Source organism: Pollachius pollachius (genome assembly GCF_949987615.1).
Source record: "Pollachius pollachius genome assembly, chromosome: 3".
NCBI lineage: Eukaryota > Metazoa > Chordata > Actinopteri > Gadiformes > Gadidae > Pollachius > Pollachius pollachius.
In genome coordinates this window covers 25,419,470-25,447,116 of record NC_136936.1, presented here as the reverse complement: position 1 = coordinate 25,447,116, position 27,647 = coordinate 25,419,470, and the positions used below count along the sequence as shown (strand labels likewise).

The 27,647-nt window shown below is 43.7% G+C and overlaps 1 protein-coding gene across 1 annotated transcript in view; it reads left to right on the top strand.

Annotated features, from left to right (window-relative positions):
- Window positions 1-9,567: 9,567 nt before the first annotated feature.
- The window catches only part of alp3 (alkaline phosphatase 3), a gene marked incomplete at both ends in the record, with an annotated part of 25,520 nt that continues 7,440 nt past the window's right edge, over window positions 9,568-27,647 (top strand). The window contains 4 exons of the mRNA XM_079731632.1: window positions 9,568-9,643; window positions 11,565-11,678; window positions 20,830-20,945; window positions 22,323-22,497. Coding sequence (XP_079587758.1) covers window positions 9,568-9,643; window positions 11,565-11,678; window positions 20,830-20,945; window positions 22,323-22,497 — 481 coding nt within the window. The remainder of the gene's footprint in view (window positions 9,644-11,564; window positions 11,679-20,829; window positions 20,946-22,322; window positions 22,498-27,647) is intronic.

Sequence of the window (27,647 nt, the reverse complement as noted above, 5' to 3'; positions counted from 1 at the left end):
CCATGAAAACCAACCCGAGGTTGGCTTTGTCTTCGGGAAGGCAAAGCTGGCGCCTCAGCCTGACCTCACTATCCCAAGACTAGAGTTGTGCGCTGCTGTACTTGCTGTGGAGATAGCCGAGCTGATAGTTGAAGAGATGGATGTCACATTCAACAACATCACATACTACACAGATAGCAAGGTTGTCTTGGGATACATCCAGAACCAGTCGAGGAGATTCTATGTGTTCGTGCATAACAGGGTTCAACGTATCCGTCAATCACCCTGTCTCGGCCAGTGGAAGTACGTCCGTACAGACCTTAATCCAGCCGACGTTGGAACAAGAACAGCTACTCCAGCCCTCCTACGCAGCACAACATGGCTCACCGGGCCAGACTTTCTTAAGAGTGAATCCTTGTCCACGCCTGAAACTGAAGAGAGCTACGACCTCATCGATCCTTCCTCTGACTCTGAAGTACGTCCTCAGGTGACCACAAGTATCACACATGCAGCCTTAGGTATGGTTCATCCTCAACGCTTTGAACGCTTCTCTAAGTTCAACACTCTCGTCACAGCAGTTGCACACCTGATCCATGTAGCACACTCCTTCATCCGCCCTGTGCAAGGCGAGTGCCAAGGGTGGCACATCTGTCGTCCTACAGAGGAAGAGCTGGCGAGAGCTAAAGTGTGCATCATGAGGAGTGTTCAGAACCATTGTTATGCAGAAGAGCTGAAGTGCATAGCCAAAGGGTTCCCCATTCCATCCTCCAGTAGCCTCTGGAAGTTGCATCCTCTCCAAGACCCAGATCAACTCCTAAGAGTAGGAGGACGCACAGCACAAGCAGGTTTAAACATGAATGAAACACACCCCATCACCATCCCTGGCCAGTATCATCTGGCGACTCTGCTGGTGTGTCACTATCACGAGGCTGTGAAACACCAGGGAAGACATCTAACTGAAGGTGCAATACGGGCTCCTGGTTTCTGGCTGGTGGGAGCAAAACGCTGTATCGGCAGTCTGCTGTACAGATGCGTCACCTGCAGGAAACTGCGAGGAAAAACCGAATATCAACAGATGGCCGATCTGCCAGCAGAACGACTCCAAGTAGCACCTCCATTCACCTACGTAGGTGTTGATGTTTTTGGGCCATGGGAAGTCGTCTCACGCCGCACAAGAGGAGGACACGCTAACTCTAAACGATGGGCTGTGATGTTCTCATGCATGAGTTCAAGGGCAGTTCATATTGAAGTGATCGAGGCAATGAGCTCCAGCAGCTTCATCAACGCTTTGAGAAGGTTCTTTGCCATCAGGGGGCCCGCAAAACAGATTCGGTCCGACTGTGGCACGAACTTCGTCGGCGCTTCCCGAGAGCTGGAGGTGGACAAGACAAGTCCTACTTTCCAGAAAGTGGAAAAGTACCTGAGCACTCAGAGTTGCACCTGGGTGTTTAATCCGCCCCACGCATCCCACATGGGGGGAGCGTGGGAACGTATGATTGGCATCGCTTGCCGTATACTGGATTGTATGCTGTTGGAAGAAAAGAAATCTCGTCTGACCCATGAAGTTCTCACAACATTCATGTCCGAGGTAACTGCTGTCATGAACGCGAGACCACTCATCCCAGTGTCATCAGATCCGGAGTCGCCTCTAATCCTCACCCCAGCAATGCTCCTGACCCTCAAAACAGGTTCTACTCCTCCTCCTCCTCCTGGCCACTTTGATGAGGCAGATCTCTTCAAAGAGGAATGGAAGCAAGTTCAAAGCCTAGCTGACATCTTTTGGAGCAGATGGAGGCGTGAATATCTCAAAACCCTGCAGCTACGTCACAAGTGGCAAGGAAAGAAGCCTTGTCTCCAAGAAGGGGACATCATTCTCTTAAAAGATAGTCAAGCAAAGAGAGATGAATGGCCCATGGGCATTCTCACCAAGACCTTTCCAGGAGAAGATGGATTGGTTCGGAAAGTTGAAGTGGAAGTCGTCAAAGGTGGAACCAAGAAGACGTTCTTTCGTCCTGTTACAGAAGTTGTTCTGCTTCTGTCTCCTAAGACTGATTCTGTTAATTAATGTAGAGTCTTGTAAGACCCTAAGTGGGGAGTGTTCTGCCCCTGGCATTGAAAGTGTGTTTTTTGTAATGTATGTGGCATAGGTGCCTGTACCTTTAAGAGGGAATGCTCTAAGGGAGGGGCTGCTAGTTAGGTGACCGGAAGTCACAAGCACGTTATTCACATAGAGAGCATGCAGGATCGACAGCTTGATCAGCTCTTCCATTAAGATGCAGTTCTACATCTTCTTGTTTGTTAAAGCAACGTCTGTAAGTATTATCTTTATTTTCCATGTGTTGAATTATAGATTTACTTCTTTATGCTTACTGTTTAGCTTTATTAATACTTTATGTTTGTATTGTGTTTAGTTTCACGAAATTACCATTAAACTACATGAGTAGTCCTCAACACGCTGTGGAGTTTTTTGGGAAACGTTTAACTGAGTGGATAGTTAGCTTGCTTGGCTAGCGAGCCCATTACACTCACCATTAAGCCTGAGGCACCAGTCTGTTGAAGTCCCACGGAAAATAAGGATGTAATTTCCTGTTTCCCAATTTCACTTCCCACATTTTTAATAAAATAATCTTGTTTGTTTCTCAGCTTTGATTATTTAAACCATGTTAATATGTATTAAGTAATTACATTTAATACAGTTTAGAAATGACAGAATTATAACATATATAAATAGAACACTGTACTAGACACAAATGTATTTTCCACTAGCTAGTGGTGATCATTACATTGTAGGGAAACAAGTAAAGACAATAAAACAGCTTTATGTTACGACGTAACATGGCACTGCAACTCTCGACAATGCATTACTTTAGTCTGGTATTTCTCTTCACTGATTGGTTAGAAAGCTTTCAAACTTAGTGGTCAAGCAAAAAAGAGGAAGCTGCTCGTTTGGCATACCTAATAGCCGCGGCAATTAGGTATGCAAAAGCGGCTAATTATCCACGACTGAGCCGCGGCTGAGCCAGAGCATAGCCGGCTAAATGTGTCTAAGCCGCGGCTTAGAGCATTTAAACCGGCTGGATTCTGTACGGATTGGCCCGTTTACCGCGCCAATCTAGGGCCGGATTGTGGCCTTCTTGGCTTTCTATATCTCCGGGACTACCCTTCTTACCTCCGTCCGGTTTCAGCGTTGTAATGGATGTTACTCAATACATCCTCTAGAGGGCAGTGACTGTCGTGTCACAAATTACCGGCATCGACAATCGCAAACATGGCATCTGTAGCTCAGATGATTTTGCTTTGTGTCATCTGAAATCTGCAAAATGGCACAAAAAGTCTAGGCCTACGCGGCGGCGAGATGTGACACCCATCACCAACCAGCAGATTCTCTCCTCAAAATGTTGCGCCATTTTTAAATGACCAGTTACAACTAATTGTCAAAACAGGTGAACAATAAAATAAAAAGGTCAGGTATATAGTATAATATAAGTTAAATATAATATAAGAACTTATATAAGTTAATATAAGGTAAATATTATAAAACGATAAATACGATATACAGTGGGGCAAAAAAGTATTTAGTCAGCCACCAAGTAAGTAAGTTCTGCAAGTTCTCCCACTTAAAAAGACGAGAGAGGCCTGTAATTTTCATCATAGGTAAACCTCAGCTATGAGAGACAAAATGAAAAAAAAGAAATCCAGAAAATCACATTGTCCGATTTTTTTAAGAATTTATTTGCAAATTATGGTGGAAAATAAGTATTTGGTCACCTACAAACCAGCAAGATTTCTGGCTGTCACAGACCTGCAACTTCTTCTTTAAGAGGCTCCTCTGTCCTCCACTCGTTACCTGTATTAATGGCACCAGTTTGAACTCCTTATCAGTATAAAAGACACCTGTCACACACAACCTCAAACAGTCACACTCCAAACTCCACTATGGCCAAGACCAAAGAGCTGTCAAAGGACACCAGAAACACAATTGTAGACCTGCACCAGGCTGGGAAGTCTGAATCTGCAATAGGTTAGCAGCTTGGTGTGAAGAAATCAACTGTGGGAGCAATTATTAGGAAATGGAATACATACAAGACCACTGATAATCTCCCTCGATCTGGGGCTCCACGCAAGATCTCACCCTGTGGGGTCAAAATGATCACAAGAACGGTGAACAAAAATCCCAGAACCACACGGGGGGACCTAGTGAATGATCTCCAGAGAGCTGGGACCAAAGTAACAAAGGCTACCATCACTAACACACTACGCCGCCAGGGACTCAAATCCTGCAGTGCCAGACGTGTCCCCCTGCTAAAGCCAGTGCATGTCCGGAACCGTTTGAAGTTTGCTAGAGAGCATTTGGATGATCCAGAACAGGATTGGGAGAGGGGGAGAGAGAGAGAGAGGGGGGGAGGGAGGGGGTTGGGGTATCAACACCTCATTAAGGTTGTCTGTTTCTATTGTTCCAGATAAGAGACTATGCAGTCTTTACAGAAAACGTTATGGCGCCTATGGACAAAACCAAGTACTTTGCAGATCTTTTCTACTTAGTACTTAGATAAACACATTGCGTTGAATTCCTGTGGGGAAAAAAAACGGTTATTATTATTATCCACAGAGCGTCAATGGGGCATGCACTGCAACTATAACCTGCAACTACAGGAAAAATCAGTTACGTGCAGCATTCAGCCTTGCCTGAGGAAATAAGGTTATTTACAAAAAGCGTTATGAATCATGCACATTGGCTTTCACCCTTGGTGTTATAGGTTTATATTGCATTCACTACCTCCAGAGGTGTGAATCTCGAACTAATGCCAGAAGATGCGACCGGGGATACAATGGGGAAGGCAATAGCCTATTTATTCTAGACCGGAGGCACTCGCGGTCTTCCGTATCGTTTGGTAACGGCGTTTAACTTAAATGATCAGAGCAGTAATGTATTCATGGTTGTAATATCTCCTCACTACACATAAGCAAAAAAACTGGTTGTGGTTGTAATATCTCCTCACGATCCAAAAAACAAAAGAAACTGGTTGTGGTTGTAATATCTCCTCACGATCCAAAAAAATAACCATAAGTTTTATGTCTCCTCACGGTACAAACATTAGGCCTATATGGGATGGATACAGTCTATCCACATCCCACTAATACAATTCTGGCCCTTTGCTTCTTCAATATGATTATTTTAATTAAATCTCTTTCAGAGTTCTCCGCGGCCGTTTAACTACGTCTGTTATACTTTTGTAATCCCAGGGCCGGGACTGCGGAGTGCCGCGACCGGACGGTGGCTCAAACAACTCTTACATCTCTTAAGTGTTCCTATAACTAATCCTATGCAGATTCAGTCTTTACGACAATAGGTTCTGCTTACCTGATATGTGGCGCCTGTGGAAGAGTTGTTGAGCGTCGCGGTGGCCACTCAGCCTTTCTCAGAATCACGTACGGGGTCACCAAATTGTCGTGTTCTTGAAGAAAGTAATTCAATCCGGGTCGCTTTTAACTCACTTTATTTGTTTAAGTATTTCTGTATGGTAACTATGAAACAAAAGGAGGGAATTGTATTTAACACGCGTGGAGAGAAATACTGCAGCGCTATCTTCCAGCCCCCGGGGGGGCTTCCCCCGGGGCTCTCAACGGGGCTGCCATATGTCTCGGACCTCATCTGACTCCCGCTCCCCGTTTGTATCAAGTAGGCGTGGCCTATGTGAAGTAGGCGTGGCCTATGTGACCTATTGGCTCCGGCTTCCTCACCTGTCTAAAGGTGCTGCCATCTGTGGCTGGAGTAGTTAATGCAGCTTGTATGTTGCGTCCTGCTTCCTTGTGGCTATGTGGGGGCAGCTTATGTTGATCTGGCAGCCGAGTCAATCTGGTACCCACACCGGTTCTGTGTTTGTGGGTCTGTAGTGCCGTAAAGCAATTCGTTACTTCGCGAGACCCGAGACTCCCGCGAGAGTGTCTCGCGGGAGTCGCTAGGGGGAGTCGAAACAGCGACCCATAAAGTGTTATAGAACCATCACAATGACTCTTAACCTGTTATGTTAATGTAAAATAAGCTCAAAAAGTTGCATAGTTCCCCTTTAAGTTTCGTTTTCCGGATCCGTATGGAAACGGAATGAAATGAGTGGACAATGCTGTCTTGATATCCGGCTAAAGCTTCACTCAACCGATTCGCAACATTTAAATCGGTGCATCGGCAGATTCTTGGTAACTTGAGATCGATTCAGGGGCCCACATATCGATGTAGTCGCATCTGTTTTAATCCAACCGGATACCGATTCGTATCGGTGAATCGTTACACCCCTAATAATTCCGCTTCATGATGACTGCCGAGGTTTTGCATTTTGCTGGCAGCAGAGATCACTAACCTGGCTGGCTGGCTGGCTGCTGTCAGCGACTACTGAGAGGGGCCTCCTTGAGGGGGATCCCGATAACAGTGTCATTGCACTTTACTGCATTGACTATCAAAGGGGCGCTCACACAGTTTGTCGTTGCATTTTATTCATAAGCAGTTGTTGTCATGGGGCCCCAGGCCAGCTCGGGCCCCAAGCAATTGCTTGGTTTGCTTGCCTTCTCGTGACGGGCATGACGGCTGACCCTGTGCTCCATGATTGATGATGCTTCCTTGGGAATAAAGAAGGCAGTGACTGAGGCCATGAGGGGAGTCGACCATATTGCCACCCAGTGTTGGGAAAGTTCACTTTCTACGTGAACTAGTTCAAAGTTCAGTTGACAAATTTTTAAATAAACTAGTTCAGGTAAACATTCATAATTCACAATTTTGAACTAAATTCACAGTTCCAAGTATGAACTAGTTCATAGTTCTTCTTTTTAATATGTTGCCGTGAGCTTTTATTTTTTTCCGGTATTTTGAACATTGAGCCCCCTTTCTGGTTTGTCTAGGATGAAATAGAGTTTCTATCGTGTTTTATTGCTTATTTAGCGCATTTTGTAAATCCCATTGATTTCTGTTGGAAGACTCATTGCTCGTTGGCCGGAAACGGAAAGGGGTGGTGTTCACGTTTGGTTATAGTCTTTTTGCTCGGTTCTAGCCCTACTGTTGGGACGGAGAACTGAGCGAAAAGACAACCAAACGTAAACAGCCCCCCTTTCCGTTTCCGGCCAACAAGCAATGATTCTAGGAGGTATTCTAGTCCGCTGATTGAGCCAGAGAGCTAACGTAATGGATTGCACATATTTATAATTTGAAATTCGTCCCAGCCTTTATACCACATATACTATAGGGTCTATAGCATATAACCATGTTTTCTGATTAAAGTTTAAGATAACACTAAGCTGACAACACCGCAAATGCAAATGAACCACACAGAGATAACCATGGCAACCGGTCAAACAAATTTTCTTTTAGCGATCATTCTGCACGCGCATCCGCCATGTTGATAAACAAATAATCCCCCTATTGAACGAAGTTAAACTGAGTGAGCGTGCCGTTCACAGACACCAGAATGAACGAGTTCACAGTTACGTTCATCAGGCAGTAATACAGTACGTTTAGTTCACGTTCGCCAAAAATATGAACGAGTTCTTGAACTATCGTTCAATGAATGCGTTCAGGATCAACACTGTTACCACCACTACTGACTGCTGGTCTGCCAGAAGGCGGAGTTTCATTGGCGTGACTGGCCATTGGATTGACCTCAACAGTCTCAAAAGATGCTCAGCAGCCCTAGCCTGTAAACAACTGAGAGGCTCACACAAATTTGATGTGTTGGCAATCGCCCTTAATGACATCCACTCCGAGTTTGAAATTCGGGGGAAGATTGTGCGATCAACAACCGACAATGGCTCAGACTTCATAAAAGCTTTCCAAGTTTTTGGTGAAGATGAGAACAACAATGCAGTCGGAAGTGATGGTGATCCTGGTAATGCATCTCAACCAGGAGAGGATGAAGAGGATCAAGAGGGGGATGAAGAAGTGGAGTTTGTTGATGTGTCAGTGCTCCTGAATGAAGATGATGGTTTAGAGTTCCAGCTCCCACAGCACCAGCGCTGTGCTTGTCACCTACTCAACCTAATAGCTACGGTTGATGCCATGAAAGCAACATCCAATGAGGCGCACAACAAAGTGCACCGTTCAACATTTGGCAAGTATAATGCACTTTGGAACAAATGTGGAAGATCCACCCTTGCAGCAGAAACTGTTGAAGATGCTTGCTCCCTCCAGCTGCTGCGCCCAAATGCTACAAGGTGGAACTCCTTGTTCCTGGCAGTGGAAAGACTGCTGAGAATAATGAAAGAAAAGGGAGAGGGGGCCATCAGGCATCTGCACCAACTTAAAGGTTCCAATGTAAGTAAGAATTATGTATATTTTATTTTGTTTTACTTCATCATAATTGAGCATTAAGTCTTACAATTTATTTTCCAATCCTTTTTTGGACAATAATAAGTTTTACATTGTAAAAAAAAAAACACCACTAAAACACCAGGCTGAGGTCAGCACGCATTGACCCCATAGCCTCTGGTGTCGTGTTGGCTTCTAACTCACGCTCTGACCCCAGACTCCCTGGCGCTGTGCCAAGTCGTAGATAAGAGTCCAGGTGTTTAAGATGCTTTCTACCATTAGATATATAGGCCTAATAATAATCATGGTTTACCTTAGAATATAATCATTAATTTCTTCCACAAGGACTGCAACTGCTTCTCTTGCCAACTTCTTAGTAACTGGCGTGTCTTGCTTACTTGTCTCTTATGTGCTCCTGTCATGTCTTCTGCTCCTGTCTTGTGCTGTGCATGTTAGTGTCTAAATTAATGTGTTGGTGTTGCATGTCTGTGCATTATGCCGCTGTATATGTTTGTGCTGCATGTTTGTGCTTTATGCCGCTGTATATGTGCTTTTATTATAGGTGTTTGCCCTGTTCCAATCTACTGCTTTGTGCACTTTCCTACAATGTTTGATGCACGCTGTGTTTTATTGGCTGCTTATTTCATTGTCTGTTTGCCATTGTCTTTCAATTAAATCTTACTATGTGTTACTGTATCTTCTTGGTCACCTTTGTTGTTTTTAATCTTTGTTTATGCAATAATTTTATTTCTGTAATTTTAGGTTGCCTTTTGAATATCTAGCAGGGGACAACATATGTAAACTAGCCTCTTAGGTTAACTCTGGCTCACTTACAGTTTTACTGTTGATTAGTGTGCAATGTCCCTGAAATAAACCGTTCTCAGCTCATGCTTCTCTCCAGATGTGCCCATCATGCTCATTAATTTCTGATGGAAGGATCCTGATCTAACATTAGTTCTGATAAGTTGCTATTTTTTCCCAGTAGGAACCCCTCAGAGGATTCTAGATAGCGATGTAGAATCTATTAATGGGCTCTTCTGTACCCTTTGCCCCAGCATGACTTGTGCGTCCATTTAACTGTTGCGCACGTCAACTTGTCATCATTACCTCTAATTTACTGTCCGTTTATGGCCCATCCAGCTCACAAACACACACACACGCAAGCGCTCACAATCCCACACACACACACCAACGCACACACACTCACACACACACACTGTGTGTTTATGACGGTGGTGATTAACAGGGCCCTTCCACCTTTATAAGGAGCAGAGGACCTCCTTTCTCCAGACACAGACATGGAGACCTACAGGTTGATCACCTACCTCTCCCTCATCCTGCAGCTGCTGTACCGGGACAGCTCACCCGCTACAGGTAGGCCGTACAACCAACACCATCCCATTGGTTCATGATTGGTTTGGAGGCCGTGTGAACAGCTATGTCGGGGCTGTGGTCAGTGAGGCTACTGAAGAATTTTGAGATTGTTTTATTCATGGTGGAGGATTCACGAGGGACTGCAGCTACAACTACAGTAAGAATTAGACAGTAGAACTCTCCATGGAGAGATCACTTTAGATCAGGGTTCTGTAGAAAAGGCCGTTCTGAGCGCATAGGGACAGAACCCTCATTGGCTGAAAACTTACTGCACGAACATGAAATCACACTGTGGATCAAGTGTTGGGGACAACCGCCAGACCCTGTTATATGGGGTCCACGTTGATATTGCTTCTCTAATGATTGTATTCCTCTGATTGGCTGTACATACATAACCTGTACATCAGACATAATTGTTGAAGACCAAATCACCATTCTCCAAACCATTATTTGTAACCTGTTCTGTTTGTAATAATCATACCATACTATCTATACTTCCCAGTCTGGTAAAATCTGATGCTGTTAGTTTTGTTAGGCCATCTGAGCAACACTGATGTTAAAATGATAATATTATTATAATGATAATGATTATTATTATCATTAATATCCGTTATTTCCCCTGGCTCTTGTGGCTCTGTTCTAGCCCACAGCATTAAGTTACATAAGTTAATTATTCACTTTGTTATCAAATGGTTCATTAATCAGCTCAGTACAGAGGAGCACAGTTCCTCTCTTATCTCTCTCTGCCTCTCTTCGATCCGTCAAGACAGCCTCTTAGAGGTGTCTTACCAGCCTCTGAAAGACTCCTAAAGGTGTCTTACCAGCATCTTAAAGCATCTTAAAGGTGTCGAACCAGCATCTTAAAGGTTTCTTACCAGTCTCTGCAAGCCTCTTAAAGATGTCAGACCAGCCTCCAAAAGTGTCTTACCAGCCTCTGGGGCCTCTAAGAGGAGTACTAGTGGTGTAGTAGAAGACGTAGAGGTGTACCACTAGCACTAGTGGTGTAGTAGAAGATGTAGAGGTGTAGCAGTAGTAAAAGAGGTGTAGCAGTAGAACTAGAGGTGTAGCAGTAGCATTAGAGTTGTAGCAGTAGTACTAGAGGTGTAGCATTAGTACTATGGGTGTAGCAGTAACACTAGAGGTTTAGCAGTAGAACTAAAGGTGTAGCAGTACTAGAAGTGTAACAGTATTACTAGAGGTATAGCACTAGTACTAGAGTTGGAGCAGTAGAACTAGAGGTGTAGCATTAGTACTAGGGGTGTAGCAGTAACACTAGAGGCGTAGCAGTAGAACGAGAGGTGTAGCAGTAGAACGAGAGGTGTAGCAGTATATGTAGAGGTGTAGCAGTAGAAGTAGAAGCGTAACAGTATTACTAGAGGTATAACAGTAGTACTAGGCGTGTAGCAGTAGTTCTAGAGGAATAGCAGTAGAACTAGAGGTGTAGCAGCAGTACTAGAGGTAAAGCAGTTGTACTAGAGGTGTAGCAGTAGTACTAGAGGTGTAGCAGTAGATGTAGGGTTGTAGTATTAGTACCAGAGGTGTAGCAGTAGCACTAGAGGTGTAGCAGTAGTACTAGAGGTGTAGTAGAAGATTTATAGGTCAAGCTGTAGTACTAGAGGTGTAGCAGTAGTGCTAGATGTATAGCAGTAGTACTAGAGGTGTAGCAGTAGATGTAGAGGTGTAGTAGTAGTTCTAGAGGTGTAGCAGTAGTACTAGCGGTATAGCAGTAGAGCTAGAGGTATCACAGTATATAGCAGTAAACTAGAAGTATATGTGGTGGTGTATTGGTAGAAATAGAGGTCTAGCATTAGTCCTAGCAGTAGATGTGGTGGTACTAGAGGTGTAGCAGTAGATGTGGTGGTGTAGCAGTAGTACTAGCCATATATGTGGTGGTGATGTGTGTCTGTTCTCTGTGATGCAGTGGAGGAGAGCCCAGAGTTCTGGAGGTCTCAGGCCCAGCGGACCCTGCAGGCTGCCCTGGACCGGACCCCCAACACCAACGTGGCCAAGAACATCGTGCTATTCCTGGGAGACGGTCCGACCAGAACAAACACACACACACAAACACACTGTTTAAGAGATTCCGACCAGAACCAACACACACACATGCTCATTGTTCATGTTCTAGAGCAGGGGTCGGCAACTAAGTTTGACCTTTCCAGCCAGTAGGTGGCGGGCCAGAACATTATCAAAGGCTAGTTCAAGAAATTGATTAATGAAAGTGCATCTGGAACTGCGACGCAGGCCCGTCAGCTGGCTTAGTCATATGCCTACCAAGCACTAAATGACTCTTAAAAGACGTACATATAAAAAAGTGTATGCCCTAATCACATAAATGTCATGCCTGACCACATTGGGACAACGCAGCGATATCATCATGAACAGTTCTAACTGGAGAGAAAGTGAAATCCGCGAGCTGCTGAACATGTGAGAGAAGGTGATGCAGCCATATTAAACAAAGATGTTGAAAGATGGTGCGATCTACGAGAGAGACGCAGAGGAACTGTCCTTACGAGGCTTTTGTCGGGATAAAAAACCCTAACCCGTCCCTAACCCAAAAGCGGTCAGCAAAATAAAGAATATGTTGGCGTTTTCGCACTTGTAAATAGTTAATCGCGTTTGTAGCCTACACTCAGACGTGAACTCATTCTTGCATAAAAACAATCGGGAATGTGCAATTATTCTAAAGAGGTCTAGACTCCGTGCGCAGCCCCGCCTTCTCCAGTGAACCAAGAAAAACCGCGCCGCGACGAACAGGGGATTTTACCCCCTCGGTTTTACACAGGAAACTTGTAATAAGACGGTGAAATCGCTGGGCGTGCCAAGCCTCAACCGAACCGGCTTGACAGTGTAGAAAGGCCTTACGCTGGAGAGAACAGTAGTGCGCACCTAAAAAAGCAGCCAACCACTCTTATAGCACTTCACGCACAGCAACACAACACAACACAACACACACCATGGCGGGTGCTGACTGCACACACACACACACACACACACACACACACACACACACACACACACACACACACACACACACACCACGGCGGGTGCTGATTAACTGCGCGCACACACACGCACACGCAGCGGTGGGTAGAGTACTGAAAATCTATACTCAAGTAAAAGTAAAATTACTTCCTTCAAAATCGACTTGAGTAAAAGTAAATATTACAATTGGAAAACCTACTTGAGTAAGAGTAAAATAGTACTTTGTTATAAAGTTACTCAAATTACAAGTTACTTTACATTTTTGTATTGAGTGCTTGGATCAGTGAAAAAGACATAACGTGTTTGAATGCGTGAGTGAGTGAGGGAGAGAAAGAGATGCACTCTTAAAACATTTCTTCACAAGTTGCTTCATTGTGTATATTGTTCAATAGACATACATAGGCCTACAACAATATGTATGACAAAGAATGAAATTTAATTTCAACCTAATTTACACTAAGCTCTGTGCATGTGGCAAAAGGCAAGAGCTTCGCAGGAACACAGCCACAAACGAGACTGGCTTGGTTAGCTGATTGGCCAGTCAGATTTGTCTTGACGTAATTGCGATCCAGCCTACGCATAGCATGCACGCACACTCACAGAGCCAGACACAACAATGACGAACAAGTTCCTGTGTGATCTGCAGAACACAGAGCCTGTGTAACATTCTATCTTTAGAATTATATAAACTCTACGTGGACCGTAACCAGGGGCGATTCTAGGTTCCGACTTTTGGGTGGGCTCAGCCTCAAGGAAGCCACAGGGGTATTTGAAGTATATAAAGGATTTTGGATTTTGAATATCGTAGATGTGATTTCCTGAGATCCTAAATTGAATCTGGTGGGGGATAAATCTATCTATTTATCTATCAATCCAACACATTGTATATATTTGAACAGTCTGCCTGTTTATTATCAGAAAAGCACAGACGTTTTGTAACAATTTAACCTCAGTTAAACTCATAATACCAATAAGTATTTCATCCCAGAGGAAAGGATCAAACACATGTTGGCTAGTCTATAAATAAATTGTTTATAACTTAATCTTTTTATCTGAGTTATAGACAACACTGTTGTAAATGTAGTATTATATTATCCATGATTTTTCTTTTGTCCTGTCCAAGATTCTGTGACCATTATTTTCTTAGTTATTATGCTGTTGCATGTCTAAGCCAATATATGGCAGTGTGAGCTAAATAATGCAGTTCCGAGCCACTAAAGTGATGAAAGAAAAAAAGACTGTTTGGATGAAGGGAGGGTAATACTGTAATAACAAATTTGAGGTATGTTCAATTTCTTTCTAAAACGAGCTAAAATGACGTCCGTTGATTGGTCGACAGAATCTCAGAAATGACCATATTTGCCCATTTTCTTTGTATTTACACAGTTACTGAAACACATTGGTTTTCAAAGTACACTATATATGGTATATATGGAAAATGGATAAAAAAAATTGAAGACAAAGTAAAATGCGAATTTCAAAAAAATATTGTTTAATTAATATTGGAATATTGTATCAACATACAAAAATACAACAAAAAAATCAACAAGTACAACGTGTACTAGACTAATATGTCGCCTCACTTTCAAGGAGGCAAATCTATCAATCACTCGTTCAGGATCTATTTTCTCCAGAACATCACTCTCAACAGACATCACTGCTAGGTGATGGAGTCTCTTTTGCTCCATGGTCCTTCTGAGCCAGGTATGGAGACGTCTTAAAGCACTGAAGGACCTTTCACAACTGCAGCTGCTGTCTGGTATGGTTATTGCAGCCTGAATAGTTGCCTTGAGAGAGGGGAACATTTCTGCATCTAGCAGGTTATATACTGCAAGCATGTTCCCAACATCACCACCACCCGCTCTTCTGCGCCTCAAAAAATTTCTGGCTATCACCACCTCTTCTGACTTAAGGTCAATGCAATAGTGAAGTGCCAGTGCTGTCAAATCTGGCTCAGAAAGGAATTTGTTAGACGTTGGACAGCACGCCATAATTCCTTCCAGCAATTCTTCATTCACATCAGAAAACCTTTTATCAATTTCTGAAATCATTCTATCTAAACAAGGAAAGAATAATTTTTGTTTTAGGTCTTCTAACCTTGAGGAATGACTAACCTCACTACCTGCCCCACGAGAAGACTCGACAACAAAGTCTTCCATCCGTTTTGCCTTCCTCTTCTGGAAAGAGGATGGCTCTGGCACTGATATGTCATTGGCCTCACATAGGGCCATAGCCTGAGCATGCAGATCAGCAGCAGTGGCATCGCTGCGTTTCTCCTTAAGAGAATCAGTCACTGCATTTTTGTAGGCCACTGCTTGGGCAAGATCAATGGTCTCCTTCTGCAGGTATCTATGCAAACCTTCTGTAACTGAGAGGAGAGACTGGAAAACAAACAGCAAATAGATTGAAGAGAATTTACAGAGTTTTGCCTTCACTCCCACAGCAAGGGGTGTGTTAATAGTGGAGAGGCAGTCAATGATGGCAGGGAAGTTGGCAAGTACTGCGTTCACGGAACGCAGTTGACACGCCTTTCCCTTAGAGCACTATCTGCAACATATCTCACACAGAGTGACAGCAGTCTGTTATTCCGTCCCTGGCCTCATCGGCCATGATGGCATAGATCTTTGATTTCTTCATCTCTCGAACAATAGTTGCTGTAACCTCTTGTGAACAACACTGTATCATTTGATTCTGAGTGTCAGATCAAAGATAGGTTGTGTTTGCTGGAGGCGTGTAGCTTTGCAAGAAAGGGTCAAACTTTTTCAGGAGGTCCATGCACTCCAAGAAACTCCCTCTCTTATTGCTCTCAGGTGATTCATCGTGACCCCTAAATGGAATACCCTGTTTCCCCAGCATACGTGTCACTTCCACAATACGTTTCAAGTATTCCCTTCTCTCAGTTATCTCACTGGAACTTGCAGACTCTATTTGCTGTAGAACACTGCCTGTTGATTTACTTGCTTTATAGATATGCCAGCAGAGTACACTGTCTTTGTGGCATTGTGTGGTTTCATGTTTCTGAAACATGCTCAGTGCATGTTTCCAATTTTTGATCCCACCATTCACAAATTCCTCCTGTTTTAATCTCTTGCCGAACACCCTACAAGCAAAACAGAATGCAGCATTTCTTCTCAATGAATATTCTAGCCAAGTAAAACTCTGGAACCAGTTAGACTGAAAGGCTCTCTTTTGTATTCCAAACTGATCTCGTGGGTACTGAGGCAGCTTCAGTTGTTTAGGACCAGTGTCCTTATCACCTAAATTACAAGCCATATCTGCAGACACTGTTGCTTCCACTTGCTCCTCTATCTGTGCTTTTTAATGCACCTCTCTGGTCTGCTGCTCACCTTCCAAACACTCTCCCTGCTCTTCTCTTTCTCCTTAGTAACATGAACATAAATATTTAAAGACAGTCATCCATGAAATGAAGTTTAGATATAATGTGCTTTCTTTATATAGTTAGTGAGGTTGTTTGCCCCATAACAATCAATGCCTTTTTCTCACCTGCTTCTTTCAGGTCTCGCACCCTCAGTGTGTCCCCCATCTCTCCATCCTGCTCTTGCCCTCTTTGCATTCGCACTCTCTCCATGCTCCTATCTCGCTCTTTACATACATTTAGTAAGGAAGTAGTTATAAACTTTCAAAATAATAAATAAAGCAAACAAGCCAAGGGGCAAATGTCTGAGGTAAATAAAGTAGGCCTACACTATAACCTGTCCATGTGCAGTGGGACAGAGCAGTTTGTAAAGATTGAGTAGATAAATATGGGCAAATGCAATAAATGTGGTCAAAAATATGCTTATTATGGTCTTCTTGACTACCTGATCATGTTATCACCTGTTTCATCTTGCTCTCTCTTTTTCTCCCTCTCCTCATCTCCCCTTCTTCGTGCTGACAGCAAAAAATACAAAGTAATACAGTATAACAACTAACAACAAAGAAATAAAGGCTAACACATTATTTGTTGCTAGATTTATATTATCTCACCTGGCTGACTTCTTTTAAAAAAAGAACGTATGTCCATCTATGGAAAGCAGAAATTTGCATAAAGAAACTGAATTAAAATGACTATCATTGTAAGCACAAACAGATGATCATGGGCATCAGGGCCATATATGTAGTCATAAAACAACTGGTACAACGTTATGGTAGCCTATACCGACTATGTGATCTGCTTCTTTCAAAACATAATCACAACGGTTCTGGAGCGCGACGCTTCCTATTGGTGCTAGGGGCGGCATTTGACGTGCAAACTGCGCACCGCAGCGCTTCGGCGCCGGTGTGTTAGCTTATCATGCTTTAGCGTATCATGCTACGGAGTACGGACCATTACAAGCCCGACTAAAGCATGAAGCAATTCAAGAAGAGGCATAGATAGAATCGCCTTGCGGTCAACTGTCATTTAATAGATATCTAACAGATTATGTCAAGGTTTTAAAATTAATTATTACCTGGGCATGTTATGACGGACGAAACAGCAGAAACTTTGTTATGTGCGCTAGAGCTGCATTTCGGATTTGTCAAACAGGAGACGCCCACCCACCAATCAGAGGTGAGAGTTTCCTGCAGGAATGTTGCGCTCGATTTCACTAGCCCATTTGAGCCTGTTCATTAGTGTACTGTACAGCATCCATCCTCTCGTTGCTTGTGTAAAAAAAAACCGGTAGAATATTCGATTTGAGGACGAAACGATAGGACGGGCTAAGGCAGGTTTTGGGTGGGCTTGAGCCCACCCAAAAAAGGTCTAGCTTCGCCTCTGACACACACCATGTCGTGTGCTGACTCACTGCGCACGCACACAAACCTCCGTTCCTAGCCTACTCAACTTTAGAAGAGCTGTAGGCGAAGTATCCTCATCAGAGACTACTTGCGTTAAACAGCAAAGTCTCAGAGCTTGGCGTCTTAAAACTTTTGTGGACTTTTGTCAACAGCTCCTGCCTTTCTATACGTGCAGTATCACACAAAAATACGTAATGTCGGGTCGCCATGGTTATTGTATATAGGCCTATGGAGGGGGGTTCCGTTTAATTTAATATTGGATAGTTTCCAATAACTCCCGCTCAGCCCCTCGCAGCTTACGCGTGCCCATGACGAGTGTGTCTCTAACCTTCCAGGAGTAGTAGAAACATTTGGTACAATTAAATTCAAAAACGGTTGTGAAAGAAAAAAAAGTTCACTGTATCCGGCCCTTTACATTTAAGCTAACAGATATAGATATTAAATATTATAAAAAAATAAAATAGAATAATAATAATAATAATAATAATCATATAACTTCAGAATAATCTGGCGGGCCACATATTATGTCTGGCGGGCCAGTTATGGCCTGCGGGCCGCCAGTTGCCGACCCCTGTTCTAGAGGGTCAGAGAGGAACCAACACGCACACTTTTCATGTTTTAGAGGGTCCGACCAGAACAATCACACACAGTTTATGTTTTAGAGGGTCAGGCCAGAACCAACACACACACACACACACACACACACACACACACACACACACACAGTTTTAAAGGGTCGGACCAGAACCACACACACACACACACACACACACACACACACACACACACACACACACACACACACACACACTGTTTTAGAGGGTCCGACCAGAACCAGCACACACTGTTCATGTTTTAGAGCAGGGGTGTCAAACTCATTTTCACCGGGGGCCACATCAGCATAATGGTTGCCCTCAAAGGGCCAAATGTAAATGTAAAATAGTATGTAACCAAATATAATGTATAATAAATGTAACTACTCCATAACATATTGTTTAATTACCTTCTGCATTTATTACTTATAGAACTTACAAACATAACATATGCATAGATGAGAAAAAAATGTTACTATAACAATAATCCTTTAAATTTGTCCGGTTAAGAAACCCACATTACTCCATTGATCAACGATCAAACTATTCAAGTAAATAAAGAAATATATTATCAAAACACAAGTTATGACATTAACTTTGTTTAACTTTTTTTTTTACACAGTCGGGAGGGTCAGAATAACATACAACCAACAGTATTGAGCTACTAAGAACATGTGTGACAGATGTAGTATTTTACAAAAATAAATGGCTGCACACAGCCTTGCAAGAGTAAACATTTGTCTGTCTTATCATAAACACATACACCTGTAAACAACAAATACATTGCTACACATAAAGTAGTATATGTAATAAACTGAAAATAACAAAATAAGTTCACAACTATGAGTCGGAAATGATGAGGATATACTGCCTGTCCATGAACACACCAAGTGGATCCCCTCTCCACCATCCTCATCCATTGATCATGTTCTGAAAACAACAAACACACAAAAAAATGCAAGCACAATCATTAAATTGCACTCAGTTTAACTATTATTATTTTTGATGGAAATACATTTTATTACCATATATTTTAATTCGGTTTTAAAAATGCTTACCTATCTGTTTTCTGGCCAGATATCAGACACCGTTTTCCTTTGACCAGTGTGTCGATGTCTGGTTTTAGCTGTTGTGCTGTGGCAATCCGTAAAACAGCGTGGAGGTTGTCATCAGTGATGCGTGATCTGTGCTTGGTTTTATTTAGATTCATTATTGAAAACATCTGTTCGCACAGATAGGTGCTCCCGAACATGGAGAGAACACGGGCAGCATGAAGTCGAATTTTTCCCAGGGCAATCCAGTTTTACTCACAGACTTCACCACCGCTTCATAAATATCCCGTCCAGTTGTGGTCCCATGCATGGCAGCTACATCCAAGAGCTCCTCGGTGACAGAGAGGTCCGACTTCACGCCTCTAATAAAAATGGAAAGCTGTGCCGTGTCCCTGTTGTCTGTGCTTTCATCAACAGCTAATGAAAAAGCTGTGTAACTGCGTGACTCTTCCGCCAGCTGATCTGCTAGGTTTCCTGCTAGCTCCTTGACTCGGTCCGCGATGGTGTTTCTTGACAAACTCACATTTTTAAAAGCCTGCATCTGGTCGGGGCACACCTGCTCACACACCTTCAGCATACACTGCTTCACAAAGGCACCCTCTGAAAAAGACTTGGAAGTGCGGGCGATTTCTTCAGCTACAATAAAGCTAGCTTTCACAGCCGCATCGTTTTTGGCTGTGGCTTTTGTGAACAAATTCTGTTGCGATCGCAGGTTGCCTTTTAACTCTTTAACTATCGCTTGTTTTTCTTGAAGGCTAACTTTAGCATACTTGGCTCCGTGTTTGGTTTCATAATGCCGACGTAGATTGTACTCTTTGATGACCGACACCAACTCAGAACACAAAAGACATACCGGTTTTTCTCCTTGTAGCACAAACATATATTCGCCTTCCCATCTTTCATGAAACAACCTTCCATCTGCGTCAACCTTTCGCTTCCTGGACATTTTGGGATCATGTGTGGATATTTCTCATGGATATTTCTGCTCAATCTCACTTGTCGCATTAATTAAACACTGTTGTGGACACAGCGATCTAGTGGCAGAATGCCGTCACTTCGCGGGTAAAATATAAAATAAATAAAACAACCTTTTTTTTTAACGACGAATCAAGCACTCGCGCGGGAGACTCGCGCGGCAGACTCGCGCGGCACACTCGCGCGGCAGACTCGCGCGGCAGACTCGCGGGCCACATGAAATGAAGTGGCGGGCCACATGTGGCCCGCGGGCCTTGAGATTGACACATGTGTTTTAGAGGGTCCGACCAGAAGCCAAAAGACATTGTTCTTGTTTGAGTAGTCAGGTGTTCAACAGGAGGCAGCCCAACACGAGAGCACTCACATCACATCTTTTCCTCCATCATTGCAGACCATCGTACAATTCTAAGCAATACTTTGCTAGAGGTTCACCTGTCGCTGCAGACACAAGCATGCATCCACACACGCACACGCATTCTCACGCAAACACATTGAACTATGACCAAGACACACCGCAAGTTAATCGCATTCTCATTGTTTAAGAAAGATTGTAGGTAATAAAACAAGTCCTTTTTTCTGTGTGTGTGTTTTGTGTGTGTGTTTGTGTGTGCTTGCGTGCCTGTGTGTGTGTGTGTGTGTTTGTGTGTGCGTGCCTGTGTTTGTGTTTGCCTGTGTGTGTGTGTGCCTGTGTGTGTGCGTGCCTGTGTGTGTGTGTTCCTGTGTGTGTGCGTGCCTGTTTGTGTGTGTGTGCCTGTGTGTGTGTGTTTGTTTGTGTGTGCGTGCGTGCCTGTGTGTGATTCAGGCATGGGAATCACAACGTACACGGCAGCTCGTATCTTGAAGGGCCAGCTGCAGAACCAGAGCGGGGAGGAGACCGTCACCACCATGGATACCTTCCCTTATGTTGGCCTGGCTAAGGTACGCACACACACCCACACACACACAGATAGACCATACACACCATACACACACACACACACACACATACACACTTCACACCACGCACACACCACACACATACAGCACTACACGCACACACACACACACACACACACATATGTTCATGTGAAACTCTCACTAATGTTATCTAAGGATATCTAGACACATAAAGCAGTATGATGCTTGCATTGACCAACCAACTTCATGAGTGTGATGAACTTATTGGTGTCCAACAGGTTTATTTGAAGGTCTCCGGTTTTCAGTGAGCCAGAATACCCAGCTGAAGAGTTTGATTAAGGCTCTGGTTTAGGGCAGCGTACGTTTGTAATTTGTTAAGCTCTGTAGAGAGGAGGGCTGCTTCCCAACACACAAACACACACCTCACAACACACACACACACCAAACACACCTCACACACAAACACACACACACACAGACACACACACACCCTATAACACGCACACACGTACACATACACACACAAACACACACAGACAGACAAACACAAACACACACACACACACACACACACACACACACACACACACACACACACACACACACACACACACAAACACACATCTATCTGTAGTGGTCCATGCATGGAGCCTGGCTCCCACTCAGACCCTCTGAGATGTTCCAGCTCTGGGGGCTGCTTTCTGTCTAGCAGGGGGGCGTAGGGGCTGTGAGTCTGGGTATGTGGGGCCTCCTCTGTCCACCATGACACTGTCTATAGGAGCCAGTGAGCAAATCCTGTGTTCTCAGCGCAACATGCATTGTGTGCGAGGGTCAATCCGTGGTACGATGTGTGTGTCCACGCTGAGCTGGGTGTGTAGATAATGTCGAGTTTGTGTCCATACTGAGCTGGTTGTGTAGATAATGTGGAGTGTGTGGCCAGACTGAGCTGGTTGTGTAGATAATGTGGAGTGTGTGTCAACACTGAGCTAATTGTGTAGATCGCCCTCCTTCATGCATTGTGTGTGTGAGTGTAACTTTACTAATGTGAGACAATGCACATGTTATTGTGTGTGCCTTAAATATGTAAATAATCTTAAAAATGACTCAAGCCTATACATGTGTGTGGGTCTGTGTTTGCGTGTCTATGTGTGTGTGTGTTTGTCTGTGTGTCTGTGTGCTTGCGTGTGTTTGTGTATGTGTGTGTGTATGTATGTGTGTCTGTGCATGTGTGTGTATATATTTGTATATGTGTGTGTGTTTGTGTGTGTGTTTGTGTGTTTTTGTGTCTATGTGTGTGTGCATGCCTGCGTGCATGTGTGTGCATGTGCTTGGGTGTGTGCGTGTGTGTGTGTGTGTGTGTGCGTTTGTGCGTTCGTGTGTGCGTGTGACCCCTTTCAGACCTACAGCGTTGACTTCCAGATCCCGGACAGCGCTGCCACGGCAACAGCCTACCTGTGCGGGGTGAAGACCAACCTGAACACCATCGGCGTGAGCGCGGCCGCCCGCAACGGCGTGTGCCACTCGCAGAAGGGAAATGAGGTCACCTCCATCCTGCGCTGGGCCAAAGACGCCGGTCAGACCTTCACTCATTCATCTCCTCATTCTGGAATCTGGTCATCTAGTATTTGTTGCTGGAGCTTTAGTCCGCTACTAAAATTGTGTGTTACTGAGACCCCACTTCCCTGTATGTTAGTTGTGTCACCTAATTAATGAAGACACTCACAAGGGCAAGTATCTGTGGTCGCCAATGCAAAATGCAGAGAACATTTATTATTCTGCCCAGTATGTATTTAATAAGATATTGACTGATATTAAATATAATAAATAGATTAAAACAATCCAGTACTAAATAAGATATTGACTAATATTAAATATAATAAATAGATAAAAACAATTCAGTAGACCTACTCTAAATATTTACTTAAATAACTATTACAGTATACCCATTCAATATTGGTAGCCTTCTGCCCAATCACACTCTCACTCACGCTTACTATAAGCTCTGCAATAAATATACAACAACTCAACTATATAAATAGCAATACAACAATACAGTCAGGATTCTATTTTTACAGTCCTTTGCTTCTTTTCAGGATAAATGTGAGTGGATTCAAAGTTCAAAACATGTATGATGACGTATTGTCCCGCAAGAGTTCAATACCGTTCCGGCAAGCGGCTGTGCGTGTTAGCGGTATGAATGTGTAATGCCGGACAGTCCTGAAGGAGTTCCTCTTTTATTTGTGCGTGTGATGTCAGGATGACAATGTAATAAAACTGGAACCCAGTACCGGGATGGTCTGAAGAGATGGGTCACGAGGTGTCCGTGGATGGCAGGGAAAAGAGCGTCGTTCTGAAGGTAGGGTAAACCCAGGGCTGGCTGCTACACTGCGGTCGAGTCAGCCATCATTTGTGTATCCGCGGTTAAACCAGCCGTCACACAAATCTTCGTGCCCCTTCGTGCCTTCACGCCAGAGGCTTCCTATGAAATGAAAGAAAACCCACCATAAACAACAAACGGAATAGTATCAAGACAATATACTCCGAAACAGCACAAAAGGTCCTGGGCTTCAAACAGAAAGGGGCCAAAGAATGGATATCAGCTAATACTTGACACCAAGTCCCAACGACTCTTCAAGAAAACCAAGATGTCCTATAAAAACAAAGGCAGAGCAGTGAAGAGGAGTGCTAGGAGAGACAAAAGGGTCTTTGTTGAACACCTGGCAAGTGAAGCCGAGAAAGCTGCAGCCTATGGAAACCTGGGCACAGTGTACAAAATCACAAAGTGACTCTGTGGCAAATGTACAAACCAAACTACCCATGTTTGGGATAAAAATGGCAACATCTGTACATCAGAGAGTGAACAAGCAGCCAGATGGGTTCAACACTTCCAGGAAGTACTCAACCTCCCTGAGCCAGAACAACCAGCCAACTTCCCAACAACAGAGGATTCCCTGGAAATCAACACCAACCCCCCTGACTCTGCTGAGATTAAAGCTGCCATCCAAACCCTGAAGAGTGGCAAGGCATGTGGAATAGATGCTATTCATGCTGAGATGCTCAAGGCCGACAATCCAACATCAACACGAGTGCTGACGGACCTATTCCAAAACATTTGGAACAGTGACACCATCCCTGAAGACTGGTCCAAAGGTTTTATTGTCAAAGTTCCCAAGAAAGGCAACACTAAAAACTGCAACAACTGACGTAGAATCACCCTTCTATCTGTTCCAAGCAAGGTGTTCTGCAGAGTCCTTCTTAACCGGATGGAGACAGCTATTGACACCAGGATTAGACAGGAGCAAGCAAGCTTCAGGGAGGGAAGAGGATGTATGGACCAGATCTTTGCTCTGCGTAACATCATAGGACAGTGCTTGGAATGGAACACACCCCTCTTCATCAACTTCGTGGACTTCAGGAAGGCTTTTGAAGGAAGATACTGCACTCCTATGGAATACCATCAAAGATCATCTCAATCATAAAAACATTCTATGAACATTTTGAGTGTAATGTCATCATGGGAAATTAACTCTGAGTGGTTTTCCGTGCAGTCCGGAGTGAGACAGGGGTGCATCATCTCCCCTATCCTCTTCCTGGTCAACATAGACTGGATCATAACCAACACCACAGCAGACAGACCCAGAGGCATCAAGTGGACTCTGTTCTCCCAGCTGGAAGATCTTGACTTCGCTGATGATGCCAGACAAGTTGGGCTCAGTATCAACACTTCCAAAACACAATTGATGTGTGTCAACTCCATCCCCACAGCACCCATCCTTGTTAATGAGGAACCACTTGAGTTTGTGGAAGATTTTACCTATCTGGGCAGTCTAATCAGCAAGGACAGCGGGGCATCAAAAGACATCAAAGCAAGGCTGGGAAAGGCTCAGGGTGTCTTCTCCCAACTCTGTTCCATCTGGAGATCAAAACAATACAGCCTTAAAACAAAGATGATCCTATTCAACAGCAATGTAAAGTCTGTTCTGCTGTACGGTTCAGAGAGCTGGCGGGTTGTCAAAACAGACATGAGGAGAATGGAAGTGTTCCATAATGGATGCCTCAGACGAATATGCTAAATCTTTTGGCCTAATAAGATCTCCAACAATGACCTGTACAAAAAAACGGGAAGCTGGAGCATCACCAAGGAGATTACGCACAGACACCTGAGATGGCTAGGACATGTGTTGAGGATGGAGCAGGACCGTATCACAAAGGTCGCCTGAAGATGGACACCACCAGGCAAAAGAAAACCTGGGAGGCCAAAAGCCACCTGGCGCAGAACTGTGACACGAGAGCTGAAACAGATGAACCTGTCATGGGGAGAGGCCCAGCATGCTGCCAGGGACCAAGTGGAATGGAGAGTGCTCATTGAAGCCTTATGTCCCATAGGGGATGAAGAGTAGTAGTAGTACGTTATGTGGTATTATTGTGTCTATAGGCGCGTTCATGGTCCTGTTGATAACGAGACAGCTTGCCAGTGATGATGCTCAAGCTTACGCGTGTTCCCAACAGCAAGCGTTCATGTGCACTGCGGTGGGAATCTAAAAGTTCTTCTCAGCAGGTTTTTTTATCCAATAAAAGAAAGTCTGAACTAAACAGAACGCCTTTATTTCCTTGTAGCCTATCACCTACTATCCTTTTGCTTTTATTTATGAGAAGCCCATTGTATTGCCACTGTATGGAAGGCTACACTTGCCCTTATCTAGTGCTGGTTTAGCAGTACACAACATTTAAAACTGAGCAAAGTCGCTGCCAACAGACGGGTACAACTTCAATCAAGAGTAAAGTATGTGATATGATGGTTGATTCTTTTATATTGAGTAAAACGTTGATGTTCCGCCATGTTCATGCGCGTCACTAGTAAACCCTACGTCACCAACTGGGCAACTCTGTTATCAAAATCTGGCCCCTGTTGCCGAATGGAAGTAAAATCATAAGAGTGTCATAAGGTGTCGTTCAAGAAAAATTTCCAACGTCGCGAAAATGTTTCCCCCATCAGTTCCAGCGATTTGAACGCACCACATACCTCACTTCAAAGTGCTATCAATGCAATTTGCAACGGCCAAAGTATGCATATGTAAGGTTTTCAAAGGACATTTTCTCCAAAACCATACAGTAAAATCACATGGTTCATTGTTTACAAGTAGTTGGTACAACAGTTAGTATAGTCATATCAGTCAGTCCCGGAAATTATGGATAATTTTGTCTATACGTCTCTTCAAAATGCTAAAATAATTCGTAACGGCCAAAATATGCATATTTTCGGGTTTCAAAGGACATTTTCTCCAAAACCATACAGTAAAATCACATGGTTCCTTGTTTACAAGTAGTCGGCTACTGACTTCATGTACACATGGAACCATGTGATTTTACTGTATAGTTTCGGGGAAAATGTCCTTTGAAAACCTCACATATGCATATTTTGGCCGTTGGAAATTGCATTATGTTAGCACTTTGAAGTGAGATATAGACAAAATTATACATAAGTTCTGGGACGTCACTTGTAATCAAGGAACCATGTGATTTTACTGTATAGTTTCAGAGAAAATGTAATTTAAAACCTTACATGCATACTTGGTCCTTTGAAAACCCTTGTTTGTTGTGGACGTTTTCACGCCGATCTGGTAGCGATCGCAGCGATCCACACAAACACACAAACGTAGGTGAAGGCTTATATTTTGAAAACGTTGCGAGATACCACACAAAGGCTGTTTAGAGTATGAGCGCACAAAGATTTGTGTGACAGCTGGCTTGACCGCGGATGAACAAATGAAGGCTGACTTGACCGCAGTGCTGCTACGCGTCAGTCCGTTGCCAGGGAAACCGCAAGCTAGAGCATCTTCTCGCTGAGTAGACGGTTTCTCAGACGGTTTCACAGAGATATTAACTTTAAATAGATGCCCACAACTTAAACTGTTTTCAAAACTAAACGTTGTAGTAAGACCATAAAGAGGCCATCCCTATATGGAACAAGTTTTGGGGCTATAGAGTCAATAATGGCGACGCTATTGAAATTGTTGCAAACAAAAAAATTAATATTGAAATTTTGCCAAATACCTCAAAAATAAGAAGAGATGTATTTTTCAAAACTAAAGGTTGAAGTAAGACCATATAGAGACCATCCCTATATGGAACAAGTTCTGGGGCTATAGAGTCAATAATGGCGACGCTATTGAAATTTGACCATTGTGGTCGTTTTCCATTTTGCACTTTGCAGACGGTCCCTCATAGAAGCCAATGCAATTCACTGTTCGCTTAAAGGGGACATATCATACCACCAGGTGTGAGTGTGATTAGCCATTACAAGCAGGTTTGAAAATGTGCAGCATTGTGACATCACAGGTTGGCGTGTCCATCTATCCGTCACACATCTAGATGGACACGCCCACCTGTGATGTCACAATGCTGCACATTTTGAAAACGGCTTGTAATGGCTAATCACACTCACACCTGGTGGTATGACATGTCCCCTTTAAGACGGCTCGTTTGGATGAAAACAAGGTTGTAGCTGGTTCTCTACTACATTTAGCTAGAGGTGTCATTTGTGTTCCAACGATGTTTCACTGATGATCTATTGACCCCCAATCTCCGAATCCAATTTCTTTTCATCTTTATGGAAGTCCAACTTAGATGACGGAGGAACGATGAACGACAAACGACCGCGGATCGCTCAAACAATTACCCGTCTACTGCCCGATATACCAACTACAAACATATTTCTTACAC